The following is a 17966-nucleotide window of genomic DNA, read 5'->3' as shown; positions in this document are numbered from 1 at the left end:
ACATGTACATCCTGAGAGTTCTTGACATTTTATAGATATGACCCTTTGTAACATGCCTTGGACGTCTCTTTTCCTATTCTGTGAAATATATTTTAACTTTGGTTCTGTAGTTACGTAGGCCAGAGATGTTCTCTATCTTCTAAAATATTTAAGGATTTTCACACCTTATATGTAGTACTTTGGTCCTGCCTTGATTTTTCCGTGTGGTGTGAGTATCTCATACCTTCTCATTGATTGTTTCAATGAACGACTCTGCTCCTCTAACAGAGTGTTGCTTTTCTCATATACCAGATTTATGGGTATGCATGGATCTGCTGCTGACTTTCTGTGACAATTTTACTATCCCTTGCTAATACCAAATAAAAATTTCTAAAAATCAAAGACCATAAAAACATTGTTACAGAGTGGGGCATTCCTAGGATGGCGGAGGAACAGGATGGGGAGACCACTTTCTCCACCACAAATTCATTGAAAGAACATTTGAACGCTGAGCAAATTCCACAAAACAACTTCTGAACGCTGGCCAGAGGACACCAGGCACCCAGAAAGGCAGCCTGTTGTCTTCGAAAGGAGGTAGGACAAAATATAAAAGGTAAAAAGAGAGACAAAAGAGGGACAGACACCCATCTCGGGGAGGGAGTCATAAAAGAGGAGAACTTTCCAAATACCAGGAAACCCTCTCATCCGTGGGTCTGTGGGGAGTTTTGGAATCTCAGAGGGCAACATAACTGGGAGGATAGATAATAAACCCACAGATTATGAGCCTAGGCAACTCCCAGCTGAGAAGTAGCCTAGACGCTCGCAGGGAGCATGCGCATGGAGGCGCGTGGGCTGCATTGCTTAGGATAAGGACAGGGACTGAATGCCCTGAGGGCAATCTGAGGGAGCAACCCAAACTGTGGGATGGCCAGAGAGAGAAAAAAGAGAGAGAACTATCCTGCGAAAAGCCCTAACCTAAGACACTGCTGGCCAGCTCACAGAACACAGGACTGAGCAAATACCAGGAGAGCTGGCCGGCTGCCGACCGGCCCATCCCCCACTGGAGACAGGGAGGCAGGCAGGGGGCAGCCAGAGCAGTAAAGGGGCAATCTCAGCCCCAGAGAGGGCAAACTGTGAGCAGGCTCCAGTTGCTAACCAAGTCTTCCTGGGATCCTGGATGGTTGACATCCACCAGAAGGGTCACAGTCAGAGATCGGATCCCCAGAAGAGACACACGGCACACCTGAGAGGGCGCTCCCGCTGAGCACGCAGGAAACCGAGCGGCTGGATGGGGGAGGCGATAAGACGCACCCCGACCTGGGGAGAGTGCGCTTGCCAAGCACCTGGTCACCTGAGCTGCTCGGACCTGGGAAGGACACAAAACGCAGGCCCAACCGAGTCTGCGCCTTTGTGGAGTACCCAAGAACCTGAACCTGAGTGGCTTAGACCTGGGAAGTGCACGCAACCCAGGGCCCGCTTTGGACAGTTCCCCTGCAGAGGAACCTGGAGCCTGAGCAGTGTAGACCGGGAAAGCACACACACCTGTGAGCGGGGGCAAACCCATTGTGGCCGAGACACTGCGGGCTCTCCCCACACACACCAGTGATGTTTGTTTGCCGCGTTCCTCCCTCCCCACAGCACGACTGAACAAGTGAGCCTAAATAAGTGACCACCACCGCCCCCTTGTGTCAGGGCAGAAATTAGACACTGAAGAGACCAGCAAACAGAAGGAAATAAACAGAGGGAATCACTTTGGAAGTGACAGGTTCAACAGATTAAAACCCTGCAGTTAGCACCAACTACAATGGAAGAGGCCTACAGATTTTGAGACGTATAAGGTAGAACAAGGAACTATCTGAAACTGAACTGACCCCACACTGCCTGCAACAGCTCCAGAGAAATTCCTAGATATATTCTTACTATTATCATTAAAAAAATTTTTTTTAATTAAGTCCTCTATTACTCCTTTAATTTTCATTTTTATAACCTATTACCTTGCAAAAAAAAAAGACCCTATTTTAAAAGCAAACTTCATATATATATTTTATAATTTTTTTGATTTTGTTTTGTTTTTTTAATATTGTATTTTTGAGAGTCTAACGTCTACCCTAGATTTGTAATCTCTGCTTTTTGGTATTTGTTATCAGTTTTGTACCTTTAAGAATCTAATCTTCAGTACCCAATTTTACTTAGGAGTGTGATTACTGGCTTGATTGCCCTCTCCCCCTTTTGACTCTTTTTCTCCCCCAGGTCACCTCTATCTCCTCCCTCCCCCTTCGCTTCTCTACTTAACTCTGTGAATCTCTCTGGGTGTTCTGGGCTGCGGAGAACACTTAGGGAACTGATTGCTGGTTAGATTGGTCTCTCCCTTTTTGACTTCCCCTCTTCTCCTGGTCACCTCTCTCTCTCTCTCTCCTCCCTTTTCTCCTCTGTGTAACTCTGTGAATGTCTCTGAGTGTTCCAGACTGTGGAGAGCACATAGGGAATTGATTACTGGCTAGATTGTTCTCTCCCCTTTGATTCCCCCTCTTCTCCTCCTGGTCATCTCTATCTCCCTCCTCCCTCTTCTCTTCTCCATGTAACTCTGTGTACCTCTCTGGGTGTCCCTCACTGTGGAGAAACTTTTCATCATTAACCTAGATGTTTTGTCATCGGTGCTGTATGGATGGAGAAGTCTTGAGGCTACTGTAAGAATAAGACTGAAAGCCAGAGGCAGGAGGCTTAAATCCAAAACTTGAGGTCACCAGAAATCTCCTGACTCCAGGGAATATTAATCGACAAGAGCTCATCCAAAAGCCTCCATACCTACCCTGAAACCAAGCTCCACCCAAGAGCCAACAAGTTCCAGAGCAAGATATACCATGCTAATTCTCCAGCTAATTCTCCAGGAACACAGCCCTGAGCATTAAAATACAAGCTGCCCAAAGCCATGCCAAACCCATAGACACCCAAAAACTCACTACTGGACACTTCATTGCACTCCAGAGAGAAGAGATACAGCTCTACCCACCAGAACACAGATGCAAGCTCCCCTAATCAGGAAACACTGACAAGCCACTTATCCAACCTCACCCAAAGGGAGCAAGCTCCACAATAAAGAGGAACCACACACTTCCAGCCTACAGAAAGGCTACCCCAAACACAGCAATATAAACAAAACAAAAAGACAGAGAAATACTCAGCAGGTAAAGGAACATGATAAATGCCTGCCAAACCAAACCAAAGAGGAGGAGATAGGGTGTCTACCTGAAAAGGAATTCAGATTAGTGATAGTAAAGATGATCCAAAATCTTGAAAACAAAATGGAGTTACAGATAAATAGACTAGAGACAAAGATTGAGAAGATGCAAGAAATGTTTAACAAGGACCTATAAAATATAAACAAAAAGAGTAAATCAATAATGAATAATGCAATAACTGAGATCAAAAGCACTCTGGAGGGAACCAACAGTAGAATAACTGAGGTAGAAGATAGGGTAAGTGAGGTGGAAGACAGAATGGTGGAAATAAATGAAACAGAGAGGAAAAAAGAAAAAAGAATTAAAATAAATGAGGACAACCTCAGAGACCTTTGGGACAATGTTAAATGCAACATTAGAATCATAGGAGTCCCAGAAGAAGACAAAAAGAAAGGCCATGAGAAAATACTTGAGGAGATAACAGTTGAAAAATTCCCTAAAATGGGGAAGGAAATAGCCACCCAAGTTTAAGAAACCCAGAGAGTTCCAAGAAACCTAGACAGCTACAAACAGAATAAACCCAAGGCGAAACACCCCAAGACACATATTAATCAAATTAATGAAGAACACACACAAAAAGCAAATATTAAAAGCATCAAGGGAAAAGCAAAGCAACAAATAACACACAAGGGGATTCCCATAAGGATAACAGCTGATCTTTCAACAGACACTCTCAGGCCAGAAGGGAATGGGCGGACACACTTAAAAGTGATGAAAGAGAAAAACCTACAACCCTGATTACTATATCCAGCAAGGATCTCATTCAAATATGAAGAAGAAATCAAAAGCTTCACAGACAAGCAAAAGCTGAGAGAATTCAGCACCGCCAAACCAGCTCTCCAACAAATGCTAAAGGATCTTCTCTAGACACGAAATACAGAAAGGGTGTATAAACTCGAACCCAAAACAACAAAGTAAATGGCAACGGGATCATACTTCTCAAAAATTACCTTAAATGTAAATGGGTTGAATGCCCCAATCAAAAGACAGACTGGCTGAATGGATACAAAAACAAGACCCCTATATATGCTGTCTACAAGAGACCCACCTCGAAACAAGGGACACTCACAGACTGAAAGTGAAGGGCTGGAAAAAGATATTTCACGCAAATAGAAACCAAAAGAAAGCAGGAGTAGCAATACTCATATCAGATAAAATAGACTTTGAAATAAAGGCCGTGAAAAGAGACAAAAAAGGACACTACATAAGGATCAAAGGGTCAATCCAAGAAGATATAACAATTATAAATATATATGCACCCAACATAGGAGCCCTACAATATGCAAGGCAAATGCTAACAAGTATGAAAGGGGAAATTAACAGTAACACGATAATAGTGGGAGACTTTAATACCCCACTCACACCTGTGGATAGATCAACTAAACAGAAAATCAGCAAGGAAACACAAATTTTAAATGATACAATGGACCACTTAGACCTAATTGATATCTACAGGACATTTCACCCTAAAACAATGAATTTCACCTTTTTCTCAAGTGCACACGGAACATTCTCCAGGATACATCACATCCTGGGCCATACATCTAGCTTTGGTAAATTCAAAAAAATTGAAATCATTTCAAGCATCTTTTCTGATCACAGTGCAGTAAGATTAGATGTCAACTACAGGAAAAAAAAACTCTTAAAAATACAAACATATAGAGGCTAAACAACACGCTTCTGAATAACCAACAAATCACAGAAGAAATCAAAAAAGAAACAAAAATATGCATAGAAATGAAAATGAAAACACAACAACCCAAAACCTATGGGATTCAGTAAAAGCAGAGCTAAGGGGAAGGTTCATAGCAATACAAGCTTACCTCAAGAAACAAGAGAAACGTCAAATAAATAACCTAACTTTACACCTAAAGCAACTAGAAAAAGAAGAAATGAAGAACCCCAGGGTTAGTAGAAGGAAAGAACTCATAAAAATTAGGGAAGAAATAAATGAAAAAGAAACAAAGGAGACTATAGCAAAAATGAACAAAACTAAAAGCTGGTTCTTTGAGAAGATAAATAGAATAGACAGACCATTAGCCAGACTCATCAAGAAAAAAAGGGAGAAGAATCAAATCAACAAAATTAGAAATGAAAATGGAGAAATCACAACAGACAACACAGAAATACAAAGGATCATAAGAGAATACTATCAGCAACTATATGCCAATAAAATGGATGACTTGGAAGAACTGGACAAATTCTTAGAAAAGCATAAGTTTCCAAAACTGAACCAGGAAGAAATAGAAAATCTTAACAGACCCATCACAAGCACAGAAATTGGAACTATATCAGAGATCTTCCAACGAACAAAAGCCCAGGACCAGATGGCTTCAGAGGTGAATTCTACCAAAAATTTAGAGAAGAGCTAACACCTACCCTACTCAAACTCTTCCAGAAAATTGCAGAGGAAGGTAAACTGCCAAACTCATTCTATGAGGCCACCATCACCCTAATACCAAAACCTGACAAAGGTGCCACAAAAAAAGAAAACTACAGGCCAGTATCACTGATGAACATAGATGCAAAAATCCTTAACAAAATTCTAGCAACCAGAATCCAACAACATACTAAAAAGATCATACACCATGACCAAGTGGGCTTCATCCCAGGGATGCAAGGATTCTTCAACATTTGCAAATCAATCAATGTGATATACCACATTAACAAATTGAAAGATAAAACCCATATGATTATCTCAATAGATGCAGAGAAAGCCTTTGACAAAATTCAACATCCATTTATGATAAAAACCCTCCAGAAAGCAGGCATAGAAGGAACATACCTCAACATAATAAAAGCCATATATGATAAACCCACAGCAAACATCCTCAATGGTGAAAAATTAAAAGCATTTCCCCTAAAGTCCGGAACAAGACAAGGGTGCCCACTCCCACCACTACTATTCAACATAGTTTTGAAAGTTTTAGCCACAGCAATCAGAGAAGAAAAAGAAATAAAAGGAATCCAGATTGGAAAAAGAAGAGGTAAAATTCTGTTTGCAGATGACATGATCCTCTACATAGAAAACCTTAAAGACTCCACCAGAAAATTAATAGAGCTAATCAATGAATATAGTAAAGTTGCAGGATATAAAATTAACACACAGAAATCCCTTGGATTCCTATACACTAACAATGAGAAAACAGAAAGAGAAATTAAGGAAACAATTCCATTCACCATGGCAATGAAAAGAATAAAATACTTAGCAATAAATCTACTTAAAGAAACCAAAGACATATAGAAAACCATAAAACACTGATGAAAGAAATCAAAGATGATACAAATAGATGGAGAAATATACCATGTTCATGGATCGGAAGAATCAATACAGTGAAAATGAGTATACTACCCAAAGCACTGTATAGATTCAATGCAATCCCTATCAAGCTACCAATGGTATTTTTCAGAGAACTAGAACAAATAATTTCACAATTTGTATGGAAATACAAAAAACCTCAAATAGCCAAAGCAATCTTGAGAAAGAATAGAACTAGAGGAATCAACCTGCCTAACTTCAGACTATACTACAAAACTACAGTCATTAAGACAGTATGGTACTGGCACAAAGACAAAAATATAGATCAATGGAACAAAATAGAAAGCCCAGAGATAAATCCATGCACCTATGGACACCTTATCTTTGATAAAGGAGGCAAGAATATACAATGGAGAAAAGACAATCTCTTTAACAAATGGTGCTGGGAAAACTGGTCAACCACTTGTAAAAGAATGAAACTAGAACACTTTCTAACACCATACACAAAAATAAACTCAAGATGGATTAAAGATCTAAATGTAAGACCAGAAACTAAAAAACTCCTAGAGGAAAACATAGGCAAAACACTCTCTGACATAAATCACAGCAGGATCTTCTATGACCCACATCCCAGAGTAATGGAAATAAAAGTAAAATAAACAAATCGGACCTAATTAAAGTTAAAACTTTTGCACAATGAAGGAAACTAATGCTGTGAAAAGACAGTGTTCAGAATGGGAGAAAATAATAGCAAATGAAGCAATGGACAAAGAATTAATCTCAAAAATATACAAGTAGCTCCTGCAGCTCAATTCCAGAAAAATAAACTACCCAATCAAAAAATGGGCCAAAGAACTAAACAGACATTTCTCCAAAGAAGACATACAGATGGCTAACAAACACATGAAAAGATGCTCAACATCACTCATTATCAGAGAAATGCAAATCAAAACTACAATGAGGTACCATCTCATGCTGGTCAGAATGGCTGCTATCAAAAAGTCTACAAAGAATAAATGCTGGAGAGGGTGCAGAGAAAAGGGAATCAACACTCTTATACTGTTGGTGGGAAGGCAAACTAGTACAGCCACTATGGAGAACAGTCTGGAGATTCCTCAAAAAACTGGAAATAGAACTGCCATACGACCCAGCAATCCCAGTGCTGGGCATACACACCAAGGAAACCAGAATTGAAAGAGACACGTGTAGCCCAATGTTCATCGCAGCACTGTTTACAATAGCCAGGACATGGAAGCAACCTAGATGTCCATTAGCAGATGAGTGGATAAGAAAGCTGTCGTACATATACACAATGGAATATTACTCAGCCATTAAAAAGAATGCATTCCAATCAGTTCTAATGAGGTGGATGAAACTGGAGCCGATTATACAGAGTGAAATAAGTCAGAAAGAAAAACACCAATACAGTATATTAATGCATATATATGGAATTTAGAAAGATGGTAACAATGACCCTATATGTGAGACAGTAGAAGAGACACAGATGTAAAGAACAGACTTTTGGACTCTGTGGGAGAAGGTGAGGGTGGGATGATTTGAAAGAATAGCATTGAAACATGTGTATTACCATATGTGAAATAGATTGCCAGTTCAGGTTTGATGCATGAGATGGCACTCAGGGCCAGTGCACTGAGATGACCCTGAGGGATGGGATGGGGAGGGAGGTTCAGGATGGGGGACACACGTATACCCAAGGCTGATTCATGTCAATGTATGACAAAAACCACTACAATATTTTAAAGTAATTAGCCTCCAATTAAAATAAAATTAAAAAAAAGATTGTCATACAATGTGAAGTCCAAAAAAGACAAATGTATAATACTGCTTATATTGTGGAATCTAGAAAAAATGGTACAAATGAACTTATTTGCAAAGCAGAAATAAAGTCACAAATGTAAAAATACAAACTTATCTTTACCAAGGGAGGAAGAGGTGAGATGAATTGGGAGATTGGGGTCAACATATACACACTACTCGGTAAAAAACAGATAGCTAATGAGAAGAACTGTACAAAAAAGATCTTCATGACGAAGATAATCATGATGGTGTGATCACTCATCTAGAGCCAGACAGCCTGGAATGTGAAGTCAAGTGGGCCTTAGAAAGCATCACTACGAACAAAGCTAGTGGAGGTGATGGAATTCCAGTGGAGCTATTTCAAATCCTGAAAGATGATGCTATGAAAGTGCTGCACTCAATATGCCAGCAAATTTGGAAAACTCAGCAGTGGCCACAGGACTGGAAAAGGTCACTTTTCATTCCAATCTCAAAGAAAGGCAATGCCAAAGAATGCTCAGACTACTGCACAATTGCACTCATCTCACATGCTAGTAAAGTAATGCTCAAAATTCTCCAAGCCAGGCTTCAGCAATATGTGAACCGTGAACTTCCAGATGTTCAAGGTGGATTTAGAAAAGGCAGAGGAACCAGAGATCAAATTGCCAACATCTGCTGGATCATTGAAAAAGCAAGAGAGTACCAGAAAAACATCTATTTCTGCTTTATTGACTATGCCAAAGCCTTTGACTGTGTGGATCACAAGAAACTGTGGAAAATTCTTCAAGAGATGGGAATACCAGATCACCTGACCTGCCTCTTGAGAAACCTATATGCAGGTCAGGAAGCAACAGTTAGAACTGGACATGGAACAACAGACTGGTTCCAAATAGGAAAAGGAGTCCGTCAAGGCTGTATATTGTCACCCCGCTTATTTAACTTATATGCAGAGTACATCATGAGAAACACTGGGCTGGATGAAGCACAAGCTGGAATCAAGATTGCTGGGAGAAATATCAATAACCTCAGATATGCAGGTGACACCAGCCTTAGGGCAGAAAGTGAAGAGGAACTCAAAAGCCTCCTGATGAAAGTGAAAGTGGAGAGTGAAAAAGTTGGCTTAAAGCTCAACATTCAGAAAACGAAGATCATGGCATCTGGTCCCATCACTTCATGGGAAATAGATGGGGAAACAGTGGAAACAGTGTCAGACTTTATTTTTGGGGGCTCCAAAATCACTGCAGATGGTGACTGCAGCCATGAAATTAAAAGACACTTACTCCTTGGAAGAAAAGTTATGACCAACCTAGATAGCATATTGAAAAGCAGAGACATTACTTTGCCAACAAAGGTCCATCTAGTCAAGGCTGTGGTTTTTCCAGTGGTCATGTATGGATGTGAGAGTTGGACTGTGAAGAAAGCTGAGCGCCGAAGAATTGATGCTTTTGAACTGTGTAGCTGGAGAAGACTGTTGAGAGTCCCTTGGACTGCAAGGAGAGCCAACCAGTCCATTCTAAAGGAGATCAGCCCTGGGTGTTCTTTGGAAGGAATGATGCTAAAGCTGAAACTCCAGTACTTTGGCCACCTCATGCAAAGAGTTGACTCATTGGAAAAGACTGATGCTGGGAGGGATTGGGGGCAGGAGGAAAAGGGGAAGACAGAGGATGAGATGGCTGGATGGCATCACTGACTCGATGGACGTGAGTCTGAGTGAACTCCGGGAGTTGGTGATGGACAGGGAGGCCTGGCATGCTGCAATTCATGGAGTCACAAAGAGTTGGACACGACTGAGCGACTGAACTGAATGAGAATGAACTGTATAGCTCATGGAACTCTACTCGATTCTATGTGATGACCTAAAATAGGAAGGAATGCAAAAAAAGAGACAAAATATATGTATATATGTATATAGCTGATCCACTTTGCTTACAGTAGAAACTAATACAACATTGTAAAGCAACTATACTCCAATAAAAAAATTTTTTAAAGCCCAGGAGCTAGAATCAGTATATTTTTCTATTGTGCAGTCTTTTTGAGCCATTTCTCCAATAAGCTCCCAAAATAAGAAGAAATGAACCTCCAGGACCTTCCATGCTTGTCTTGATTGGCCGCTGGCCCTTGGGACCCTGCAGCAGGTTAGGTGAAGGTGAGATTTTCAACATCATGAGAACTAGAATATTAGGGGAAGGACATGTGAAACTGCTGGTCCATGTTTGTAAGAGAAAAAAAGAGTTACTCATTTCCCCTGGACCTCAGTGCACTTCTGGGGTCAGCCATGTTCACACCTGATCAGCTGAGATGTGTCACCTCCACATCAGGGATGATCCAAATCATCTTCCTTTCTGGTCCAGGAATTGCTACTTTTCAATGGCATAGACAGTGGGCAGGGGAGGGTGACCATAGAATATCTGGATCAAAGTGGTCAAGTTTATCTACGTAGATTTGAACAAAATGAAACATCCACCCATCCACCTGCTGAGATCAAAGCAGGTGCAAAAGCCCTTGAATGCCTAGGAGCTCAGGTAGACAGAGGGGCCAGTCACTCTTGTGCAAGCTGCCAATAGGTGAAGACAGACCAGGTGGCCCTGTGGGAGTCCTCATTGAGGACTCTAGGATAGTGGACCAACGATACAAGTTTTTGCAGTGAAGACTTACTTCCACGATTCCTCACTAGGCATCTCAAGCTTTATGGTGGTTCCATTACAACTATGATGGACTTGAGCACAGTCCGCTGGTCTGCAGTAGAGGTGATGGCTCCGCCTGCAATGCAGGAGAGCCGGGTTTGATCCCTGGGTCAGGAAGATCTCCTGGAGAAGGAAATGGCAACCCACTCCAGTATTCTTGCCTGGGAAAACCCATGGACAGAGGAGCCTGGCAGGCTATAGTCCATGGGGTCGCTTGCAACTTAGCGACTAAACAGCAGCAAGAGGTAATGGCCACACGTGTTGGCTTTTCCACATATGTTTGTCTCAACACTGTTCTCTAGGTGTGGTTACTTCATATAACTATACGTATAATGTAAATGTTGAATCTGAAAACTGCTATGTTTCCAAGGGGAGGTCATCCAATATATGGGATCTCTTTAGGAGTCCAGTCCTGGGGGGCCCAAAGACCTGACCATTAAAGCTGGGTCATAAGTGACAGTCCATGAGCTGATACACAGATATTGTTCACTGATTCCTGGGAGACCAGGGGTGGGCAGTGCACTGACTAGAAAGTTCCACGTGAAATTCAGCTCATCACATGGGCCACCCACTGCTGCAGGCCATCAACCGTTTGCCTTCACTGAAAGGCTCTAGCATTATAGAGGACCTGCTCACCTTGGAGCAGGGTGGGCTTCTTCACTGATTCTTGTCAGCTGGCTTTCATGAGACTAGTACTCCATAAGGGAAGACACCTGTGGGTGAAGTCAGAGGCTTAGGGACTGGGCTTAATTGCAAGATCCATAGTGTTTTCACGACAGAACTTCCTAGAGCTCATCCCACCTACGGAATTTAGCTCAGATTTGCAGGATGTCAAGTTGGAGGCTGTTTTGACCAGAGGTTAGTCACGTTCACAGTCGCTTCTCAATGGCAGGAGGAAATTCTCAAAATCAGAAGCTCAACCACACACGTTAAAAAAAATGGTAGCTGTGAGGTGACGGACGTGTTAACCTGACTGTGGTAATCATTCACACAGTAGACATATGTCAAATCACCACACTATCTCCTTTAAATATGTAACATTTTATTTGTCTATTATATTTTTTGCCAAAATTTCTTCAACCTCTATGTTCTTCTGGTTTGTCAGATCAGATCAGCCGCTCGGTCGTGTCCGACTCTTTTTGACCCCGTGAATTGCAGCACGCCAGGCCTCCCTGTCCATCACCAACTTCTGGAGTTCACTGAGACTCACGTCCATTGTCTATTATACTTTTTATTAAAACACCACCACCAGCTCAGAGGGCCAGGAGAACCAGAGGAGCCGTCATAGTAAAAGGCCTCCATCAGCTGTGCAATGAGTAACAGGCACCTGTTACTCACTGGTCTGAAGGAGGTGCTAGGGTACAGTGCATAAAGCACTTCCAAGATTATTGGGTATCGGGGCCCTCATTCAAATACGGCCACAGGTCTGACGTCTCGGGGTGGAGCTTACAGGAATATTCCCAGGTGTAGGATGTACTGTCTCTAATTAGACAATATGCAAAGGGGCCAGTGGAGCTGGGATTTTTGCCATAAATTGTGGTTACCACCAAGTTGCTTGTTAACTGATTGTGAAACGTCTCTTTGAGTTGTGATGCAGCTCTTAAGATGGCTACTTGGAAGGCAGCTGAGGGGAGCGTGGGTCACTAAGCAAAAGCGTTTGGCCTGTGAAACCGTTACAGAGACGCCTGCACACCCACCAACAGTTCACATGATAACAAGTTGTGTCCAAACACTGAAGCTCTCTCACTGGAGAATTCAGGGCCATGAGTGTATTGTGCGCTACGCCAGGTAGAAGCAAACTCGCCGCCACCCCCGCCCCCACTTAAAAAATAAACTGTTGGCCATACCTCAGACTGAAGACTAAGAGCCAGGTATGAGGGAAGTGGCAGTTCCGTCCACGTTGGAAGCGTCGAGCGTGGCAGAAATGAACGAGGCCACCTTCTTCCCTAAGCACCCAGAGTCCATAGTAAAGCTCCCGGCTTTCATCGGCCTGACAGAGGGGGTGCAGCTCCCAAGGAAGCGTGGAAACTCCGTGCTGCACCCCTGGCCATCCAAAACCTCAGGTGAAAAGACCGTGCACCCTTTCTTCTCCCAGGAAGAAGGCGCTGTCTCAAATGTTATGCTCGGCGAACTTTACAGGGAAACGCCTATCCTGGAACTTGCATGTGACCCTTAGAAGACCCTTAGCAGGTTCTTACGAAAGAGAGGCAAGCACAGTCCAGACCAAAGCCAACCAAAGAACCCCCCGCAAAACTACAGCTAGTATTCCGTAAGTTCAGGAATATGCAGGGCTTCCCCCTGGGTGGGGTGAATCCGGAGAGACGATCCATACCTGAATTTTGTCCCTGCTTGTCCCATGGCTTTGGTTCACCTGGTCTGAGGGGAGTCAGCTCGCACCGAGTAGGTCTTCGCACGCAGGACTCGAGGACTCACTCCAGGCTCTCGTGTCGCAGGCAGGCTCACGACTCCTCTGGTCCGCTCTGCCCGCCCATTTTAACTCTGTCAATCACCTGTCTTGGCTATTGTAAAATAGATTCATCTGTGTAGCAGTTTTCCTGGGTTGCCTTCTTCCTGGCATTCAGTGGCCTGCTTACCCAGGAATTTTATTTGGAAGGTGACTCACTTCTTGTTCAAACGACTTGCTCGTTTGAGAATCTTGGTGGCTTTACGCCCACCCACTGCTTGCAGGGGCCCTGGGGGGTTGTCCCTGGCCGTTCACCACTCCCTCCAGGCTATTTTCTTTCCTTGGAAGAGTCAGATGCTCCGAGCTCCAACCACTGGGGTCAGCAACCTTCCCTACTGTCTTCCAAGGTCGCCCCTGAGTAAGGCAGTTAGTTGGTGCAGCTGTGGCCTATTTTTGGCTTGTACTCACAGACCCAGATGGACCACCTACCTGGGCAGTGAAGCCAGTAGGAAGCTGCCGAATGGACCACCCTGTGTGATCGTTTGCAGGGTCCCATGGGAGACACTATAAAATCTGCCTCAGGACAGTCTGGGCTTCCCTAGTGGCTCAGACGGTAAAGAATCCACCTGCAATGCAGGAGACCTGGGTTTCATGCCTGGTTGGGAAGATCCCCTGGAGAAGGGCATGGCAACCAACTCCAGTATTCTTGCCTGGAGAATCCCATGGACAGAGGAGCCTGGCGTGGATAGAGGAGTCTGGCGGCCTACAATCCACAGGGTCGCAAAGAGTCGGCTGAGCAGCTAAACACAGGCCAGTCTGTCTCGGGTGAGGAGGACAAATGTACCCACTGACTGCTGTGTCCAATTAGCCAGCATCCCCCTACGGGCAGGAACTCTCCTAACTGCGGGCTGCACACCCATGGCGGGGTCCACAGGAAAGCTCTGGTGTGGCAGTCAAAAGCTGTCAGTGAAGCCTGCGGCCCAGCTCTTTGCTTGCCCTGGAGTGAAACTGGTCACAGCCTTTGCGGGGCAGACACGTGGTCCTTGTCTGGATTAAGAGATAGTGTGAAAAAGGGCCGAGAGGATGCTAAGTGTTGCCTGAAAGGAGGTGGGGGCGGGGGGTGGTGTGTCTGTTACAGCAACACAATGAAAGGATGACATACGGCATGGGGTCCTTTTCGTTTAATTATAAAGAACTGCCATACTTATCTGCACTTTTTAGGCAATACATCGAGTGAAACTAGAATTATGCGGTAAGAAAAGCAAAGGTGTGGTGAATGGAGATTTCGAAAGAAAGGAGAACTAGGAGCGGGGATGGGGTGAGAGGCGTGTAGTTAAATGTGGTCAGAAGCCGGTGATCAGCGCGTGAGCATCATTAACTAGGGAATTATGATGCGTCTGAGTGCCTGAGGTTCCAAGAAAACCTGCAAGTTGTGCTTCTTTCTGATCCCGAACCCTGGATTCGGATGTCTCGGCTTTCCGGGCCTGGCAGCGGCGCTCCCCACGGCCACCAGAAGGCGGCGCTGCGGGCGCGGGGAGCCGAGCAGCCACCGGCGGGGCCGGGTGCTTCTCCGCAGAAGGAAACCGAGCCCGCGGGGAGCAGTGGCGACGCCCAGAGGCGCTCCCCGGGGAGGGCTCCGCCCGAGCGGGCGCAGGAAGCCGCTGACTTCCTGCGCCCCCGCCCCTCCCCTGCCTGCCCGAGGACCGCCGCTAGGAGTCGGGGGTGCTCTGCAAACCAGCTGCAGCCAGCCCACGCAAGTTTTGTTTGGCCTGAAAATCCAGATTTCTGCTTCTCTCAGACACGTGGGGCTTCTGGCGACCCCGGCGGCGCTTGCGGCCGCCCCTCCACGTGCATCCCCGGCCTGGTGTTTCTTTTTCCTTTTTTGATAGTTTCGACCAGATCAATAGCTTTCTGGCTATTGACTGTTTAATCCCTCTTCAGAACTGAATCCGGCGCAACACTTCATACTAGCGTTTCCTTTTCTGTACAACTCTATATAGAGTTAATCATGGTCTCTTTTTGACAGTGAATCCCCAACAAGCTACCAGTTGCCTCAGTCTCCTTAGGACAAGGTTCAGAGGCATCAGGTATGGTCACCACGGCCTCCTGAGGAAGTTTCTCCCGCTGTTTTGCCTTCTCCAACCTGGACTGGTCGCCCTGTCCATTCGTCTGGTGTCTAGTGGGCAGCCTGGCAGCTCCCGTCAGCTCCAGGGGTGCCTTTTTTTTTAAAGCAGAGAAGTCCCCCTTGTCAATAGAAACCACATCAAATTCCATTATATAAAACTGAAAATATGGCATCCATATAAATTATTCATTTACATTTATAACACTTATAATGAAATCAGTCTATAAGAGTAATGACGTTAATTGGAACAGCATGCCAATTGGAGGAAGGCGCTAAATGGGGCTGTAGCCTCTTCTGTTCATTCATCTACCTGCTTTTGTGGCTGGAGGTGGAGGAAGCCTGGCTCTTCCAGGATATCCTGGAAGGTTCTCAGAAGCTCACCTCCCATTCCTGGTGTCTCCCTGGACCAGCCAAGGTGTAAGGCCAGCCTTCTCCTAGGGCTGTGTGAGGCGGGGTTCCCACTGTCAGTGTCATCAATAACAGAGGAGTGTACATCTTAAGATGTTAATATATATTTTGCACATAACATCAACATCCAGGGACTTCGTTGATGGCCCAGTGGTAAACATTCTGCCTTGCAATGTAGGTTCAATCCCTGGTTGGGGAACTAAGATCCCACATGCCTCGGGCAACTAAGCCTGTGTTCTGCAACTACTGAGCCTTGATGCCACAAATATAGAGTTCGAGTGCACAAGGAAAAGATCCTAGTGCCTCAACTAAGACCTGACCCAGCCAAATTAATGAGTTAATTTAAAAAATAGGATAACTTTAAAAAATTTAAAATAAAAATTGACCTCTGTGAGCCCCTGTTCACTGCTACAGTCCAGAAACCACCCTACAGTGGGGAAGAAGTGGGACCCAAAGGCCTGCAGTATCTCCATGGCAACAGAAGGTAGCAACCCAGGCTAGGGACGAGGCTTGGGAGGTGGTGGCACAGGGAGTGGGCCAGCTTTGGGTCACCTGAGTATCCTGACTGAAGGCTCAGGCTGAGGACAGAGCCTTCAAGTCCAGGCTGAGCCTCCAGGTCCAGGGTGAGGACCTGGACTCAAACCCCATCTCCAGCCCTGACCTCATGTGCCCTCGCCTTTCTCCTGGGGTCTCCCCCCTCCTCCTCCCGGCCTTCGGGACAGGTGGGCTTCCTCATGGGGCCCCTGGAGGAAGGGCCAGTTCTGTGGCTACACCTGGGAGCCTCACTGAGCAGAAGTCTTTTCTTGTGGATGGTGAGAAACGTCTGTGCAGAGGCCTGCCCAATGGAGGGCACCACCCCACCTTCCAGGTCCCTCCCCAGGGCTCTGCCGCTTGTTCATGGGAGACCATGTGGGCCGACCCACTTTGGTCTCACCTCCCAGGGTCCCTGGTGTCAACACCCTTTCCTAGGCCTGCAGTGGTCATGATGAGTGAAAACTGGCTCTTGGTCCTTGGGGCAGGTCCCCACAGGTCCCATGCAACCTGAAGTGGAAGTGAGGAGTCCTAACCATCCTCCCACTATGGGTCCAAATGTCCCTCCTCTCATATCTCCGCTTGGTCCTGCCTGGCTGGGACTGCTTGGTGGGTCACCTCCCTGCACTAGGAGCTGGGGTGGTGGGGGCAGAGTTTGGCTTACTCGTGGGCACTGCCCCTGAGATGACAGACCTGTATTCTCTAGACCTGCAAGAAGGCTTAGCTGTTAGAACACGGTGCTGCCTCTGCTGGGCTGTAGGTGGGCATCTCTGTCTTTCTCCATTTCCCAAGAAGCTTGTCAGTTACTTAGGAGCCTTAGACAGAAGGTCCTGCATTGCTTTAAGAGAAGAAAAACTCTTGGTGAGATATACGTAACAGAAAAGCTAACCATTTAAACAATTTTTAGGCATTAATTACATTCAGATTAATGTGCAGCCGTCACCACCATCTCCAGAATGTATTTTTTTTTCTTTTGGTGGCATGTGAGTTCTTAGTTCCCCAACCAGGAATCAAACTTGCAGCCCCTGCAGTGGAAGCAAAGAGCCTACCCATTGGGCTACCAAGGAAGACCCAACCAGAACAGAATATTTTCACCCTCCCAAACAGAAACTGTACCTACCCATTAAATACTCCCAATTCCGCCCTCCAGACTCTGGAGGCAACCAATCGCCATTTTACTTTCTGTCTCTGTGAATTTTGCCTACTCTAGGCACCTCATGTAACTAAAATCATACAGTCTTTGTCCTTTCATGTCTGGCTCGCTTCACTTAATATAATGTCTTCAAGGTTCATCCATGGTGTACCATGTGTCAGAATTTCCCGCTTTCTTAAGGCTGCCCAAGTTGCTTTTGAGTCTTATGTGAATTATGCTGGTTTCCACCCTCAGTGTACTTTGAAAATACACAAGTCTTCTGAGGCCAGGATGACATGCATTCTTTCCTCCTCTCCCCTCTGGTGGGCATAGGAACCTAGTGGGTCCCCAGGTAGCACGTGTTTCACTCTGGTTTGACAGCCTTCTTCTAATTTAATAAGAACTCCT

General features: G+C 44.9%; 1 protein-coding gene across 4 annotated transcripts in view; it reads right to left on the bottom strand.

Annotated features, from left to right (window-relative positions):
* The window catches only part of CMTM7 (CKLF like MARVEL transmembrane domain containing 7), a 124826-nt gene that overhangs the window by 58961 nt on the left and 47899 nt on the right, over positions 1 to 17966 (bottom strand). For 2 of the 4 annotated variants that reach the window (XM_059879733.1, XM_024982824.2), the window contains one exon: positions 235 to 17264. The exons of the other annotated variants lie outside the window; for them this stretch is intronic. In XM_059879733.1, the coding sequence (XP_059735716.1) occupies positions 17230 to 17264 (35 nt within the window). In that variant the 3' untranslated portion in view covers positions 235 to 17229. Of the gene's footprint in view, positions 1 to 234; positions 17265 to 17966 lie in introns of those variants that run through there. 4 annotated transcript variants of the gene reach the window in all.

The sequence above is a fragment of the Bos taurus genome, chromosome 22 (assembly GCF_002263795.3).
Source record: "Bos taurus isolate L1 Dominette 01449 registration number 42190680 breed Hereford chromosome 22, ARS-UCD2.0, whole genome shotgun sequence".
In the NCBI taxonomy this organism is placed as follows: domain Eukaryota; kingdom Metazoa; phylum Chordata; class Mammalia; order Artiodactyla; family Bovidae; genus Bos; species Bos taurus.
The sequence above is the reverse complement of the archived record's forward strand: the minus strand, read 5'-3'. Positions and strand labels throughout refer to the sequence as shown.